This window comes from Bolinopsis microptera, chromosome 9 (genome assembly GCF_026151205.1).
Source record: "Bolinopsis microptera isolate Bmic1 chromosome 9, MBARI_Bmic_1.0, whole genome shotgun sequence".
Taxonomy (NCBI): domain Eukaryota; kingdom Metazoa; phylum Ctenophora; class Tentaculata; order Lobata; family Bolinopsidae; genus Bolinopsis; species Bolinopsis microptera.
In genome coordinates this window covers 13,952,612-13,971,178 of record NC_087080.1, presented here as the reverse complement: position 1 = coordinate 13,971,178, position 18,567 = coordinate 13,952,612, and the positions used below count along the sequence as shown (strand labels likewise).

Sequence of the window (18,567 nt, the reverse complement as noted above, 5' to 3'; positions counted from 1 at the left end):
CAAAATAACAACTTTGCCCAGGTCGTATTACAACTGCACCCAAATGCAACTACTTCACCCAAACTGCATAATTTTTTCAGGTTAGTTTTAGGGCATACCTTCACTCAGGCCTCAGATCCTGTGTTTTCTGATGCTTTTAAAAATAAAAAAAAAGAGAAGCAGGGCCTGGATGGCCAACAAGAGGATAGCATGAAGATTCTCTGCCTGAGGGCCTGCCTTGGCTCCGATCTCCTACCTTTCGATGCTTGAGCATTGAATCGTATACAGCCCTACACTATCTAGCCATGTTTAACAGCAAGATGTTGTACCTCTCACCTTGTAGCCTAGCTAAGACAGTGTTATGTTTAAACAAAAAAGATCCCACATGACCGACCGCACCATACCGTCAGCTAAACCCAGGACCTGGTCACCGAACTCAAGAAAACAACAATTTTATTTAGTATCAATTAAAGCAAACATAAATATATTTTATATTATATAACTAGCAGGACCTTTATACCAGATATATTAGGGACTTGTACCTATTACAAAAATACGTCAAAAAGAATCCAGGGTAATGAGTTTTTAGAGACAAGGCTCATATTAGGACCAGAAGAAAATTGATAGCAAGCATTAGGGTTGACGGATGTTACTCGTCTAAATTTCTTCGAAGTAGCGCGCGCCGCTTTCTTCTCCAAATGGCAAGTGCTACGAAGTAGCGCGCGCCGGGCCAGATCATTAACAATGGTCAAGCATTAGGGGTTTTGTTTATAGTTGTCACTATGGCATGCAGTCTTGTTGTGACAGAAAGTCTACACTATAATATGCGGTGGAGATATAATATAACATGCGCCAATCGAGATTCCTATAAATATTTTGCAATACGTATTCAAAGGCAATTTATAGACTTATTAGTTATACGAATTGATTTTGTAGCGCTTTTGTAGCGACGGTCTCTAATTTTGAAATTGATTGACGATGTCAACCCTTCCATGTTCCAGATCGTTGCTCGATCTTGTCTTGCTTCAATGCGAAGCAAGAATGCTAGTCCTCCAAATTTTAAAACAAATATTTTACGAGTATCACCCGTTAACTTTTTGTGTAAAGTAATTTTGCTTGATAAATAATACTCGTCTAAATCTTTTTCGAGTAGCGCGCGCGCCGCTTTCTTCTGATCTCGATATATTACTGCTACGAAGTAGCACGCGCTTGACCACAGGGGGGGCCGAAACCAGGTTTTCGCTCAAATGCTGCCATTTGTAGTCAAACATTGCCAACAGTTGTTCTCGTCCAATGAAATCGCTGCATTTTGCCTGCCATTATGCATAATCGAATTACATATATTCTTGTGGCGAAATGCACCATTGTGCCTCTTGTCATACGTTGTATGACCCGCCGCGCACGAAGTGCGCGGCTCCCCCTGTATCGTCACTATAGTGAAGCGACAGTGGGAGTCACTACGTGATACAATGTGCCTCACCGAGCTGCAAAGGCCAAAGATTGACATCGTGAATCAAAGATATTTCAAACGAATGTTTTAAAAGTATCACGCACCCGTTAATAACTTAAAATGCGCACGGCTTAGTTTGTAGCGCGATGCACTACTGGGTCGCGCGCGCATCAAATAATGCTTCTCGCAATCTTCGGTAGATCGGCGAGATGCACCACTGTGCCTCACCGAGCTGCGAAGGATTGACATCGTGAATCAAGGCTTAGTTTCTGTATCTTTTCCATGTGTGCCGTTTTGTTGTATCACGTTGCGACCCCACGGTCGTTTCACTATGGTGACGATACAGGGGGAGCCGCGCACTTCGTGTGCGGCGGGTCATACAACGTATGACAACCGTTTTGTACTTTTGTGTTGTAGGTTTATAACCTACCAGGACGCGCGCCGAGTTGGACTCGTCGACGGTCCTGGTAGGTCTTACCTGGGGACCCCAGGCTATTATGTTCATTAACATAGAATAGAGACTAGGCGGAATGACAGGCTGAGCGCGGCCCAGTAAGGTAGGTCAAAATACGAGTCAATTACGGCAGAAAAGTGCCGTAGATGCTGATTGGCTGAAAAGTTTGCGCCAATAGGAAAGCTTATATCGAGTCACTTGAGCTATGCGCGTCGTAAAATCTCTCTGCAGCTTGAAATTATGTGATAAAATCGAGCGCTTATCAATTTTGTCTGGTTTAGTAACTTCATTACTGGGCCGCGCTCAGCCTGTCATTCCGCCAAATCTTTATTTAATGAACATAATAGCCTGGGGTCCTCAGGTAAGTAACTTCACTTACTCATATATATATGGAACAAATATTTTACGAGTATCACCCGTTAACTTTGTAGTTTTGTGCTGCCCTCACGTACAACGTACTGCTGTTTAGTGTTCTCGCGTTTGCGCTCACTTACTCCTTTATAGTTATATTGGGGACCTCTTGTCATACGTTGTATGACCCGCCGTGGCCGTATAGTGAAACGACCGTGGGGGTCGCAACGTGATACAAGGGACCTCAGGCTATCATTTGCTCTAACCAAAGCCCTCTCGCTTGCAGTAGCGCGCGACCGCCGTAGGCGGCAAAGCTAAGCACTAAGGAAACAAGCGCGTCACGCAGTACGCGTATACACATGGCTATGTGAAGGCTATCATGTACGTTCATAATGAGATTCGGCGGAATGACAGGCTGAGCGCGGCCCAGTAATATAACACTAACTACTCCTCAGTGGGCTGTTCATTTGATAAAGTTAGTGTTAATGCATTACTGGCTCAGGCTGGCATCCCAACATTTTCTTATTCAGATCACCATCACTGCCCAATCAAAATTATACAATCAAAATCACTGCAGCCACGATCATCTGCATATGATCAAAACACAAAGCTTTGCAGTATATTTTTTTTGTTTGAGATAATTTGAATAACGTTACTGTAATGTTCCAAATTTGAAATTATATTTTAAATGCTCAAAAATGTAATTTTTGGAAACCTCCGCCCTTTTGTCATGTGATCGATTTTCGCTTTTGTGTCGTGATCGTCCTTCGCCCTCGATGGTTAACTTCGGGTGTCGTGACTTCCGCCCTCGTGACCGGTTTTCGATAGTCTTATTTGAAGTGTGGATATCAACACATGCTGACCATTTAATTGATGATATTGATACTCACAAATCATGAGTAAATCATATTTAGATTTTGATTATCTTGTATCTCGAGCGTAAGTAATTCAATTTGGAATCTTTATCACTATCAGCACTCGGCAGTATTAAACTCGTGGCAAAAGCAATGCCAATAAGAGTGAGAAACGTGTCTCCGGGCTAAATCCTTTTCTGTTTTCTCATTTGAAACCTTCTCCAAAATTTGTTAAAATTCTTTAATCTGTCGATTGCTCTATCCAGAGCCCTTGCGCTTGCAGTAGCGCGCGCTACTTGTTGTGAAACAAGCGCGCCTGCAGTGGCGCGAAAGCACATGGTTAGGTGAAATCTGTCGATACTCGTGGCAATAATTTGCGCTAGAAGTTAGGTGTAGTAACTGTAATGGTCCATAATTATAAAATCATGGAACATCCTCGATCCGAAGCAGTCATTGACATTAGTGACTGAAATAACACGTATCTGTTAAATATAAAGTTCTGTGGCCGGTGCCAGATGCTGATTCGAAACGTGATTGCTCTTTGTGTCTTTAAAATTTGCTGCTACGATCAGAACTGACCGATTTATTCGACTACCATCTGGAATTGCACCATATAGGTAGTATGTTTTCTATAGATATAGTATAGCTAGTATTTTTACCGTATAGTACCGCAATATGTAGTTAAGAGAGCAGACAATATTCATTTTGTCAACCCTCGCTCCGTACAGCTGCCGACACAAAGAATTTACCCGATCTTTAATTTTAAGGTAGGGAATTCAGGCTTCGATGAATTTACCCGATCTTTAATTTTAAGGTAGGGAATTCAGGCTTCGATGTTGCGGGAGTTATTATCAAGCGAATCCCTGACAATCTATGATCTAATTAGTTGATGTTGCGAAATTGCAGTTTGAAGTATAAAAAACTTAAATCGGTCGGCATTTTATAAAATCTTTACAGCTGGTGCCACGTTAATTTCGCTCTTCCTTTAATTCATATATTCCGTGGCCAAATTTTGCGAACGACTTGCTCATCGTTTATCGTAATTTGCCTCATATGAAGCTCGATTTCTCATTATTTAACATCAAAGCTACTATTTCAACTTCAAGCGTGTTCAAGGTCTATATCTAGTTCTACAAATTGTAGTTTTCTGTTTTAGTTGTGAAGCTCTAAAATTAGGTTGATAGCTCTTTCTGTATCTAAGACTTTAAGATTTACTTAATATAATTATAAACGTGCCTTGATCAGAATGAAATACAAATTCCTGGAAAGGTCAATCATCTTATTCCTGACCTCGATCTGTGCCAGTCAAGGTAAAACTAAATAATTCGAAGCAGAATTATTACTATTACCAATATCTGAATGAGGATAAAATGAAAACTTTATGATTACTTTTATGTTATCAGCGATAGTTTTTAATGGCTAAATTAAGCCCCTACTAAAAATGAAATAATAATAACAAAAACCGTAAAACTAGACATCTGACAAGTCTAAATGTAAACACATTGTGCAAAAATCATCGACGATAAAAGTAAAAGTTCAACTTTTGATTACGAATTACGATATTATCTTATATTATCTTATCTTAGGCCGATCAGAGGAGTTATTGTCGCACAAAAAGGAGGAGTTATTGTCGCACAAGAAACCGACTGCTCAGTCAGACACGTCATGGTTTGGACACAGCTGGAGAGCAGTTGATGGTGACCTGAACGTTACCTACTGGAATTCGTTAGTTATTTAGATTGTAGATACGTATTTAATTTTAATTTAATTTCAGCACGATTAAAATCATTAAATGCACCTCGTGTGAAGAACACCGAATCTATAAGCATGATACACTTGTTTTACTGATTCTTAGTCTCGCCATAGAATTTGACTTAAAAATGAGTCTCGTCCCTTTATAATATCAAAAAGACTAAATATATTTTGCGGTTAGAGTTGTATCCATTGCTTCGACAAAAAGTTATGTGGTTGGCAAGGTGTCACTAATATTTGACTACATGACGTATTATACTCACAATGTGTCACTAATATTTGACTTTCACTAATATTTGACTACAGGACGTGTACCCACAATGTGTCACTAATATTTGACTACAGGACGTGTACCCACAATGTGTCACTAATATTTGACTACAAGACGTGTACCCACAATGTTTCACTAATATTTGACTACAGGACGTGTACCCACAATGTTTCATTTATATTTGACTATAGGACGTGTACCCACAATGTTTCACTAATATTTGACTACAGGACGTGTACCCACAATGTGTCACTAATATTTGACTACAGGACGTGTACCCACAATGTGTCACTAATATTTGACTACAGGACGTGTACCCACAATGTTTCACTAATATTTGACTACAGGACGTGTACCCACAATGTTTCACTAATATTTGACTACAGGACGTGTACCCACAATGTTTCACTAATATTTGACTACAGGACGTGTACCCACAATGTTTCACTAATATTTGACTACAGGACGTGTACCCACAATGTGTCACTAATATTTGACTACAGGACGTGTAACCACAATGTTTCACTAATATTTGACTACAGGAAGTGTATCCACAATGTTTCACTGATATTTGACTACAGGACGTGCACCCACAATTTTTCACTAATATTTGACTACAGGACGTGTACCCACAATGTGTCACTAATATTTGACTACAGGACGTGTACCCACAATGTGTCACTAATATTTGACTACAGGACGTGTACCCACAATGTTTCACTAATATTTGACTACAGGACGTGTACCCACAATGTGTCACTAATATTTGACTACAGGACGTGTACCCACAATGTGTCACTAATATTTGACTACAGGACGTGTACCCACAATGTGTCACTAATATTTGACTACAGGACGTGTACCCACAATGTGTCACTAATATTTGACTACAGGACGTGTACCCACAATGTGTCACTAATATTTGACTACAGGACGTGTACCCACAACGACGACCTGAATACCAAGGTTACTAACACAGTACAGGACTGGTGGAGGGTTGACCTGTTGGAAGTATACCACGTGACTAGAGTTGTTGCTTACAACCGACTGGGATCTCCTCTCAAACTTAACAGGACCCGGGTAAACAAATCTCTAATTGCATACAGTAACTATATTAGTTTAGCTATACTTTAACTAAACTACTAATTTAACTGTACTTGCTAATTTAGCTATTTAAACTTATTTCATCGAAGTCATCTTGACTAGATTCAATCTTTTAATGAGATTCATATCTCTATAGCTGATGTAGTTTTAAAGACACCTAAAATAACATATCCCAGGTGAAGGTTGATGGAGTGGAGTGTGAAGATAGCCTTATAACGGTAACTCCAGACAACACCACAAAGAAGGAAATGGAGATTCCCCTGAAATGCAACAGAACAGGAAGAGTGGTCTCTTTTGAGATTCCGCCAGATCCGCGGGAGATTGTTCAGCTAAACCTTTGTGAGGTCCTGGTATTTGGCTACAAGATATCAGGTTACTAGGTTACTAGGTTATAAGCTGGTTACTAGGTTACTAGATAGTTGCTAGGTTACTGGATGGTTGATAGGTTACTATAGCTATAAATACTTCTAAGGCCAGTGACAGGTTACTAGAAAAGCATTCCATATATGTTTCTGCCAAACGCTTCGATGCTCCAGCGAAGCCATTAAATGGTTTATATGTATTGTGTATTTTGCCGACGATAAATCTGACATCCTTCATTTTTAGCCAGTACTTTTGGTAATTAAATACCACAATTACATGACATTGCCCACTTATTCACACTTTTTCGCCCATTTTCGCCCATTTTCGCACATGAAATGTTGCTTGAATCTCATCTGCGAAATTTTCAGCGGAAGACCGAACACCATCAAGATCTTCTATAAATGGGAGTTAGAAGATAATCTTGTTCTTATCAGTGGGGAGGGTTTCGCTCAGGGAGCGGTCTGTGACAGTTGGATGAACATGTCACACATTGAATTAGACTTGATTTGTCAGTCGTTAAACTTTGATGAAGCGTATGCTTTCTGGACAGCTAATCTACCCTTAGAGAGGTTTGTCTGGTATATTAGTATATTAGTTTGTTTACAAACAGTTTTTCAGATATTTGTTTTTCAAAAGCCGACTTCTTTAACATTTAAATGTACATGTATCTTGGTCTATACAATCCGTGTTTGTATTTAGGATTTGATTGATAAGGTTGGTTAAAATTTGGGAGAGAGAATCTGGAATTTGTATACAAAATATGTAATTTTTCAATCATCATTTAAACCGATTTTTCGATCAACCTTTCAATCGACCAATGAAGAGTGAGGACAAATAAACGTAAATTTACAGGAAGATTAAATTTAACGTGGATCATATAAATTGCGAAAATGGAACGAAAGACATTCTCGACTGCAAATTGTCAGGATGGAAACCTAAATCTTACTGCCTTGAAAGTGATGCGATGCATATTTCCTGTACCAACAAAAGTAGAGATGAGTACAATGGTAAGGTTCTATCAACTTTTTTAATCGGTTTCAATGGGTTTTTATTGATTTTTAATGCATTTTAAAATATTTTTACTTGAAATAATTAAAATCAGCTTTATGTTAAGCCGGATTTTTGATCTAGGCCTTTACATCAAAATTTAACGTCCTAGTTTGAATATTTGTTTGGCATTTGGACAAATTGGCAAAAAAATTTGTTAAAATTTGAAATAGGTAAAATATGTTAAAATTGTTAAAATAAAGTAATAGTAAACTATCCCAGGTACAGAATGTAACGTTGCAAACGAGGAAGGCTTCCTGAAAGAAAAGTGTGTCTCAGAAACTAAACGTGTTTATTTCAAGTGTCCATTTGAGGAGGAATATTACGAGATACAGCAAAAGTTTCTTTGTAATACCAACCCGCACTTCACGAACGACACCACAGGTAAAAATAAAATAGCTACAATATTATTGCAAAAGCGAAGTTATCGTCGATTCCATCATTAACAAATGGTCAAGCTTGCAGTCTTGCAAATGTATCTAAATTCCAAAATCCGCAGAATATTGTTACAACCTGACAAAAACCTGTAGATACAACAAAACTCAGATGTGCGGAGTAGATGGAAACAATGCAGACAAGGGTAGGTGCATGGTAATCTGCCCCACAAGTAGCGGCCCCTCAACAGCTCTCCCGACCAGGTACATATGTAATGAGAGGAGGATTGTGATGATGGAGCCGATGAGTGGGATTGTAAAGAGGAGCTGAACGGAAGCGAGCCGTGCACGCTGGACTCTTCTATCAGCGTATCTGCTGATGTTCTGAAGAAAGTGAGATGCGACGAGTCGTATTTCTACTGTGGAGGGGGGTTCTTCTACCTCGATGAAGATGATGGATATTGCAACCATTCAACAGGACAAATAGTAAACTTTTCTAAGCCAAGCTGGATTAAAAGTTGGTGGCTTCATCCTTATTATACATGTATTGAAAGCGAAGTAAACTTATGGGATCAAAAAGGATGCAAGGATCCAGGCGGAACCCTCGGTCCAGACCAAGGTATTCGTTGTAAGAGCGCTTTAATTAGCTCGCAGGAAATATACGTTCCACCTTTTAACATGTGCACCAACCCCCGATTTGCTGACGGCGGAGAATACCATCCTTGTGAGAAGTGGGAGGAACAAATGAACTGTCAACTGGGCAAAATAAACGAAGCTCTGATGTGCAGAGTGAACGGGGAAAATACGAACATCACCAAATACCTGATCTGTGGTAGGGGTGAAACCTGTGATGATGGTATGGATGAGAAGTGCACAAACTTTACTACAGTTTCTAATGAGCACTGTGGTATACATAACCATTCCATATGTGATGGAGTAAATGATTGTCCTTTAGGAGTGGACGAAACTGACTGCAATGCTACAACATATAAAAACATTGCATGTCAGCGCAAAGTCCATTACCATCATGATACCAAGTTTATTCCACTCCTTAAATCTTTTGTAATGGACGGAGTTCATGATTGCATCGACGGTAAAGATGAGAGTAAGGACTTCTTTCAAGAATGCGGCCAAGAAAACAGAAAAAGATGGGATGCTAAAACATCAACCTGCAGTGAAATGCTCAAAATCAGCAACATACCGGAGGATCAAAGGTATTTGAACATGAACAACTTGTGCGACCACGTGTCTGACTTTGAGGGAGAGAAGGCCATGTGTTACATCAGTAGAGATTATGCAAACTGGTGGACGGACACTATTACTCATGCTGGTAGAATATTCGTGCCCCCGTGTGTGCCCGACCTCCTTAAGTACAGTCAGATTTTTAGCTGTGCTGAAAAAGTTCCTCGTGTTGATATAATCGGCGTAAAAATGAAAAATATAATTCATTCAGAAGTAAAAAGGCATTGTTCATTTTTATATGGCAACCTATATTTGTTTGCATCATGCAACAACTTGTGTACTGAAGAAGGTGTACAATGTATGTATAAGTATGGCGGTATAAGTGACTGTTTGGAAGCAAGCTTTGAGACCACCAATACATTAAAAAGAAACAAAACAAGCAGCATGTCCGAAATCATCAAGGTGTCACCAAAACCAGGTTCACACTCACAGTACCTCGACAACGTGTTCCCATGTAAAAGTGGGAAGTGCATTGCAAGGGACAAGGTTTGTGACCTAGCTGATGACTGTGGAGATGGGTCTGATGAAGACGGGTGTATTAATCAGTTTACTTGTGTGACCAGCGGAGAGAGACTCATTCTAAGTAAGCAGTGTAACGGGATCATGAACTGTGTAGATTTCAGTGACGAGTGTGGAGATCAGTGTGAGAACGCCCAACGTCGGATTATTTCCAGCGCTCATCTGAGAACTGCTTCGTGGCTTATCGGGGTAGGATCTACAGTCATCAACATCCTAGTTCTTATCAAGTCCGGGGCACAGCTCACTCGATTGCGGGGATTCTCTGTGGTATTTAGGGACAACTTCTTGATCATGTTGATTGCTTTTGGGGACTTGTTAGTCGGGTCGTATCTCCTCCTTATTGCAATAGCCGACTACATAATAGGAGAGAGATATTGTAAAGAACAATTTAAGTGGAGGGGTGCTTCTGAGTGTTTATTTCTTGGAATTTTAAGTTCAGTAGGGTCCCAGATATCCCTCTTCACCATGACAACCCTGAGTATTTACAGAGTCTACCGTATAGGTCATGTCTTCCAATCTAACATTTTATCCAAGAAGTGGGTTACGCTGACTGCAGTTGTTTGTCTTCTGACACTCCTCATTTCAGTTCTTCTCAGTGTCATACCAATAATGAGTCAGTTGGAAGATTTCTTCATAAACGGTCTAAGCTACGAAGAAATAACACTGTTCGTTGGAATGATCAATAAAAATATCCATGCTGATGTGATAAAGCAATATCAAGGTAAAATTAGACTACGATATAATGATGGGCAACCTAACATGTCATGGGAAACGATACGAAGGTTCATAGGAGAGATGTTCTCCAATGATCATGGAGGAGTTCAAGGGAGAGGCATAGGCTTTTACGGGAACTCAGGAGTGTGCCTTTTTAAATACTTTGTCACTGAAGATGATCCCCAAAAAGTGTATTCTCTCTCCGTTCTATTTATAAACTTTTTCTGCTTCATTATCATCACCATATGCTACATCATAGTGCTCATCATATCCGGTTATTCCAGATCCAACTCAAATAATAGATATGCAACCCAGATGAACACAGCTCTACAGAGAAAGATAAGCATCATAATCCTGTCTGACGCTTGTTGTTGGATTCCTTTTATTACCATAGGGCTCCTACATTTCATGATGGTGGTTGATGCTTCCCGTTACTATGATTTCTGCTCAATAGTGATTCTACCGGTTAACTCTTTGATAAATCCCATTATTTATCACTCTGAATTTAAAGAATGGCTGAGATTATTCGTAGGACTTTGGAACAGAGTTTGTACCAGAATAAGAGAATTGCTACCTTTTATCCCTAGCGCGAGGGTTAATGATGAGATTGTGCAAATACCAGAAGCAAGAACTACCCATATCAACCTTACTGTGCCTGGAGAGGTATCAAGTTCCAGAGGGGAAAGGGTTTCTCTGAATGTTATTTTGCAGAAACCAATAAATACAACATCATTCATTTCTGAGGCTCAAGATGACGCTGAAAAACGTCCAGATGATGTTGGAATACGTTCAGATGATGTTTAAATACGTCCATATGATGTTGAAATACGTCCAGATGATGTTGGAATACGTCCAGATGAAGAATGGAAATGATTTTTGATTGAAATGTGTTATGTGGTCATAATGCATATAGCTATGTAGACTGGTTGTTACAAATCATAGTACACATTATGTTAATTTTTGGTGAACTAATAACTTTGAAATATTTTAATTTGAACGTCATTTGTACCCTGGCCTCGTGAGTTCATGACTCAAGAACAAAGAACAAAGAAAACAGTTATGTGTAATTATATTAAGAAAGCGTATGAAGTTAAAACCGCACAATTTTTTAAATCAAGACACTTATTTTAGTTTTACTTCGGTGTAATACAACAGCCACATTGTTACACAAGTGCAACTAACCAGCCAATTACAGGGAGCCGAAGGATTTATTTGGCCAGTGACGGTTAAAGTAGTGTGTACCATACTTTCTTCGCCCGAGACTTTGCTGCAATGTGCAGCTGATCCTCATTTAACCCTTACACCCGATTTCTCGAGTAGTCGGCTGAGTAGACCGGGGGGCTGCATATACCATTAACGGGTGATACTCGTAAAATATCTGTTCGGCGCGCGTCCTGGTAGGTTGTAAACCTACAACATATACCACTCAGGATCCTTAGCTGAACGTCAACGACGCTCACCCCACGACTAGGCAGACAGTGGGATTCGAACTCGCAACCTTACGATTTGCAAAGATGGCGTTCTCAGTTTTAACCAACTGCGCTACGTACCTAGTGACCGTTTAAAATTCAACAAACGTTCATCCCATCCCAAATTTAATTGACGATGTCAATTCATGGCAGCTCGGCGCGGCACAGTAGCGTATCTCGCCGATCTAGCCAGAGAAGCCTCACTATGAAGCCTCATTGAGTGCGCGGCGTGGCACAGTAACGCATCGCGCTACAAATCCCAAATCAAAATCCGTTGTGATAAAAACTAAAGTTTCTAATCTACACCATACTCATCCCTGCACAAAACTTATCACAATTTGACTAAGTTCATTTCCAGCTTCTAATAATAATACCTTGTAGGTTTATAACCTACCAGTACCAGGACGCGCGCAGAGCTAGTTGGACTCGTCGACGGTCAATATATATTATGGAACAAATATTTTACGAGTATCACCCGTTAAGCTAATGTCATTTATGGAAGCGCATGTGTGTCAAAAAAATAATGATACACATGCGCTTCCTAGGTAGCGTATGTGTGTCAAAAATTTTTTTGATACACATGCGCTAGCAGGTTTATCATGTAAATCATTATGTGGCCCATGTGTGTCATTTTTGTAAAATTGCTGTAAAATCTCTATTCAATATTCTAATCGCTATCTTGATCTATTTATATATGTATTTTATCCTTATCTCTATTTTATCTTTAAACTCCTCTCCGCCGATCGCCTCCCGTGTGAAACGAGCGCGCCTGCACGCTGCAGTGGCGCGAAAGCACATGGTTAGGTTAAAGCGCGTGTACTGTTGCTGCACAGGCTATAATGTTAACTGACGATGTCAATTCATCGCAGCTCGGCAAGGCACAGTAGCACATTTCACCGAATTAGCGTTGCAAGAAGAATAATCAATAATTGAATGCGCGGCGCGGCACAGTAACGGATCGTGCTACAAGCTATAATATTTATAAACATACTCATTGGACAATGGAGCTATGGAGGAATGAAGCTGCCTGCTGCGCGTAGCATGACAGCTACCAAGAATTGCATATTGAAGCGTGTACGCCGACGCATGACAGGCAAGCTTCTGTGTCCTGGTTTCGTGCGCGAAGATCGAAATGCAATTATTCGTGTATCAAGCCAACTGCCAAGTGCCAAAAATGTGTTTATTGTTAGAAAAGATAATGGACTAACCCGTTTCGGGATACTTCGTAGCAACTAGCAAGCTTGCTGCGCATCGATCTAATAGTAATAATGCTTCTCGTTGTAAGGCCACCTTGTTTGTCGTTAGATATAGGCAAAATGCACCCAGCACCCCTGTGCCCTGCGGACCTCGCTGAGCTGCTATGCAAAGCGAAAAAGCAAAGACTCAATGGATGGTTATATTAGTGGTTACCCATACCGTAATGGGTGCTACATGCCTAGCATGAAATATTTACTTACTTACTTGCACTTAATTTTTGTATTATATTTATATGTTCATAATCATATAAATTCGGCGGAATGACAGGCTTGAGGCTGAGTAAACTTCGCATCGAAAAATCCAAACGAGTAACATCCGTCAACTAATAGTTATATGTAATAATTGAAAACAAACTTTGCTTGTTTACCTGAAATTAGAATTTTATACAATTAATGTAAAATCGAAGTCGTGTTTTTACCAATTTCCCTACACCATCCGGTAAATTAATTACCCTCAGCCCTTCGTTGTGCCTGTGGGCTTTAATTGACGATGTCAATTCATGGCAGCTCGGCGCGGCACAGTAGCGCATCTCGCCGATCTAGCCAGTGGGCCGATCTAGCCTGTGGGCTTTAATTGACGATGTCAATTCATGGCAGCTCGGCGCGGCACAGTAACGCATCGCACTACAACTGTGGGCTGCGCGGTCGTATCGTGGCTTTCGCCACGGTATAGCGGGGGCGAAATGAATTACAAATGAGGATCGCGACGCGTGACTTGTAAGTTTATAACCTACCAGGACGCGCGCCGAGTTGGACTCGTCGACGGTCCTGATTAATATTTGAAGCAAATATTTTACGACTACAAGTATCAGTGATACTATCACCCGTTAAAGAAAGGATTGGAAATTGAACTCGCCGGTATGTCGACAGATGATGCTTGTCTAAATTTTTTCGAAGTAACACGAACAACTTTCTTTTCGAAGCGAAATGTTTGTGTTACTGGCCGGGCGGCGCTCAGCCTGTGCCTTTTCAATGTCATTCCGCAACCCACAACCGTTTATCATTTACGAACGAATAAAAAACAACGTCAATATTTTACATGTCACAGTAAGCTGGCAGTACGGCCCAGTTAATAAATTGTGCATCGCGCCGATCAAGAAAAAAACATTATTTGATGCGCTGATCATGTCAGTCTTCTAAGACTAATAATATAAAACATCGTTTCTTTTGTCCGTGATTGCCTGTACTGCGTGAAAATTACAAAATAATTACAGCACATTTACAAAATAAGAATAATAAAAAAGGAAACGTGTTTTCTCGTTTGTAATTCATAATTATTTTTAGAATAACGCTTTATTGTTAATGCAATCATAGTGGTCAGCTAGTGACATGGCTATGACGCCTTTTTCTTACATGGTTATGACATGGTTATGACATGGTTATGACATGGTTATGACATGGTTATGACATGGTTATGACATGGTTATTGGTTATGACATGGTTATGACATGGTTATGACATGGTTATTGGCTATGACATGGTTATAACCAAAACTCCGACCAATTTTGAACCATTATGAGCACTTTCAGGATACAATTCATTTCCGTTCATTTCCGTTCATTTCCGTTCATTTTATGAACCTGGGTCATTTTGTGCGACTTTTGAGGCCTAGTTTATGACACTATCTATCATAGAAAACCGAATTAGGGGTTCCCAGCCCTTACGTAATAAGTCTCAAATTTAAATGACACACATGCGCCACCTATTGATTTACATGATAAACCTGATAGCGCATGTGTGTCAAAAACAAAAGTGACAGACATGTGCTACCAGGTTTATCATGTAAATCAATAGGTGGCGCATGTGTGTCATTTCAATTTGAGACTTATTACGTAAGGGCTGGGAACCCCCAATTCGGTTTTCTATGATAGATATTGTCATAAGCTAGGCCTAGAGGTCATCGAAAGTCGCACAAAATGACCCAGGTTCATAGAATGAACGGAAATGAACGGAAATGAACGTAAATGAATTGTATCCCAAAATTGCTCATAATGGTTCAAAATTGGTCTGAAGAGTTTGGTTGGCCCTAGGACCACCCTATGACATGGTTATGACATGGTTATGACATGGTTATGACATGGTGATAACATGGTTATTGGCTATGACATGGTTACAACCAAAACTCCTTCAGACCAATTTTGAACCATTATGAGCACTTTCAGGATACAATTCATTTCCGTTCATTTCGTTCATTCTATGAACCTGGGTCATTTAGTGCGACTTTCGAGGCTTAGTTTATGACACTATCTATCATAGAAAACCGAATTAGGGGTTCCCAGCCTTTACGTAATAAGTCTCAAATTTAAATGACACACATGCGCCACCTATTAGTATTCATTTACATGATAAACCTGCTAGCGCATGTGTGTCAAAAACAAAAGTGACATGGTTATGACATGAATATTGGCTATGACATGGTTACAACCAAAACTCCTTCAGACCAATTTTGAACCATTATGAGCACTTTCAGGATACAATTCATTTCTGTTCATTTCGTTCATTCTATGAACCTGGGTCATTTTGTGCGACTTTTGAGGCCTAGTTTATGACACTATCTATCATAGAAAACCGAATTAGGGGTTCCCAGCCCTTACGTAATAATTCTCAAATTTGAATGACACATATGCGCCACCTATTGATTTACATGATAAACCTGATAGCGCATGTGTGTCAAAAACAAAAGTGACAGACATGCGCTACCAGGTTTATCATGTAAATCAATAGGTGGCGCATGTGTGTCATTTAAATTTGAGACTTATTACGTAAGGGCTGGGAACCCCCAATTCGGTTTTCTATGATAGATAGTGTCATAAGCTAGGCCTAGAGGTCATCGAAAGTCGCAAAAAATGACCCAGCTAGGTTCATATAATGAACGGAAATGAACGGAAATGAATTGTATCATGAAAGTGCTCATAATGGTTCAAAATTGGACTGAAGGAGTTTCGGTTGTAACCATGTCATAACCAATAACCATGTCATAACCATGTCATAACCATGTCATAACCATGTCATAACCATGTCATAACCATGTCATAACCATGTCATAACCATGTCATAACAATGTCATAACCATGTCATAACCATGTCATAACCATGTCATAGGGTGGTCCTAGGGCCAACCAAACTCTTCAGACCAATTTTGAACCATTATGAGCAATTTTGGGATACAATTCATTTCCGTTCATTTCCGTTCATTTCCGTTCATTCTATGAACCTGGGTCATTTTGTGCGACTTTCGATGATCTCTAGGCCTAGCTCATGACACTATCTATCATATAAAACCGAATTGGGGGTTCCCAGCCCTTACGTAATAAGTCTCAAATTGAAATAACACACATGCGCCACCTATTGATTTACATTATAAACCTGGTATCGCATGTCTGTCACTTTTGTTTTTGACACACATGCGCTAGCAGGTTTATCATGTAAATCAATTGGTGGTGCATGTGTGTCATTTAAATTTGAGACTTATTACGTAAGGGCTGGGAACCCCCAATTCGGTTTTCTATGATTGATGATAGATATTGTCATAAACTAAGCCTCGAAAGTCGCACTAAATGACCCAGGTTCATAGAATGAACGAAATGAACGGAAATGAATTGTATCCTGAAAGTGCTCATAATGGTTCAAAATTGGTCTGAAGGAGTTTTGGTTGTAACCATGTCATAGCCAATAACCATGTTATCACCATGTCATAACCATGTCATAACCATGTCATAACCATGTCATATCCATGTCATAGGGTGGTCCTAGGGCCAACCAAACTCTTCAGACCAATTTTGAACCATTATGAGCAATTTTGGGATACAATTCATTTCTGTTCATTTCCGTTCATTTCCGTTCATTCTATGAACCTGGGTCATTTTGTGCGACTTTCGATGACCTCTAGGCCTAGCTTATGACAATATCTATCATAGAAAACCGAATTGGGGGTTCCCAGCCCTTACGTAATAAGTCTCAAATTGAAATGACACACATGGGCCACATAATGATTTACATGATAAACCTGCTAGCGCGCATGTGTATCATTATTTTTTTTGACACACATGCGCTTCCATACACTACCTTAACCGTCACTGGCCAAATAAATTCTTCGGCTTCGACTTTAGCTGTAATTGGCTGATTGCAGTTGTGTAACAATGTGGCTGTTGGAATACACCAAAGTAAAATAAGTTTCTTGATAAAAATATAAAAAAGTGACGACTTATTATATTTGATAAATGTTACGCGCGCGAAAAGTGGCATGCAACGTTTGTCAATATCATATAAATATATTGTTAGTTTGGAGGACTTCGACGCGCCGCGCAAACTATAAGCATTCTTGCTTCGCAGAGCAACGATTTTGATGGGTTGACATCGTCAATCAAATTATTAGTCAGCCACTACTGTCAGTAAAACAACGCTTTGACTTCAAATGTCGGTAAAAATATACCTTTATAACAGTCATTCTCAAATTATTCATTATATAGCAGTGTTGAAAGTATTAAAGTATATATTTGGCTTGTAGCGCGATGCACTACTGGGTCGCGCCGCGCATCAAATAATTCTTCTCGGTAGATCGGCGAGAGGGCTCTGGATAGAGCAAATGTCAATCCTTCCTAGCTCGGCGAGGCCCAGTGGTGCATCTCGCCGATCTACGGATATGTGGCTGAGAGAATATGCGCGGCGCGGCCCAGTAGTGCATGGCGCTACAACGCGTACTAGTACAGTAGTCTATTGCAATACAAAACCTGTGCCATCACTGATTACTTGCGCAGTGCATATGCATATAAACCGGCCCAGGAAACATTACTGGCTGGGGCCTATCTCCAAAAGTAAAAGAGCTAGAGACGTCCGGTTTTTTGCAAAATGTTTGTTGTTGTCGCGCCTCGTAAAAATAACTTTTTCGTTTTGGGCCAAATAAAAGTTCACATCTTTGAATTTGCAGAAATAATAAAATTTGTGCTTATTCGCATGCATTTGATTGGCGGTATCAATCATTCATTTGATTGACGATGCCAACCTTTCTATTCACCTAAAATTATTTTACTGGGCGGCGCTCAGCCCGTCATTCCGCCGAACATATAAATAGCCTGGGTGTTAGGTAGGGGTATAGTGAATTGAGGGTGAACTGGTTTGCAATATCTCAGGTTTGCAATATCTCAGGTTTGCAATATCTAACGGCCTGTATTATAATTATAGTAATTTATAGAATAGTTTTACTAAAAGACTGGTAGTCGGTCTAGACTGGTAGTCAGATTAGTTTTGAAGTCTTTATCGGTAGGGTTGCAATGTCCCACGGCGTGAAGCTGTAGTTAGTATTTTAAGCCGTTGTAAATTAGTAGTTATTTGGAATTGTGACGTTCCCGGTGGGAAAAGTAGTGGCTTG

At 39.9% G+C, this 18,567-nt stretch overlaps 1 protein-coding gene across 1 annotated transcript; it reads left to right on the top strand.

Moving 5' to 3' along the window:
- The first annotated feature begins 8,677 nt into the window (after positions 1-8,677).
- LOC134821414 (low-density lipoprotein receptor-related protein 2-like) lies at positions 8,678-11,354 on the top strand. The gene is made up of 3 exons (XM_063832155.1): positions 8,678-9,369; positions 9,703-10,027; positions 11,247-11,354. Exons 1-3 carry the CDS (start codon positions 8,678-8,680, stop codon positions 11,352-11,354), a joined length of 1,125 nt encoding a protein of 374 aa, XP_063688225.1.
- Positions 11,355-18,567: the final 7,213 nt, after the last annotated feature.

What these genes read in the sequence shown, in the direction of transcription:
- LOC134821414 (XM_063832155.1), top strand. Translation starts at nt 8,678, where the DNA reads ATGTGCACCAACCCCCGATTTGCTGACGGCGGAGAATACCATCCTTGT. An exon ending in TGTGTGCCCGACCTCCTTAA is followed by an intron (nt 9,370 to 9,702) that starts GTACAGTCAGAT and finishes CCCATGTAAAAG; the next exon opens with TGGGAAGTGCATTGCAAGGG. An exon ending in GATTGCGGGGATTCTCTGTG is followed by an intron (nt 10,028 to 11,246) that starts GTATTTAGGGAC and finishes AAAAACGTCCAG; the next exon opens with ATGATGTTGGAATACGTTCA.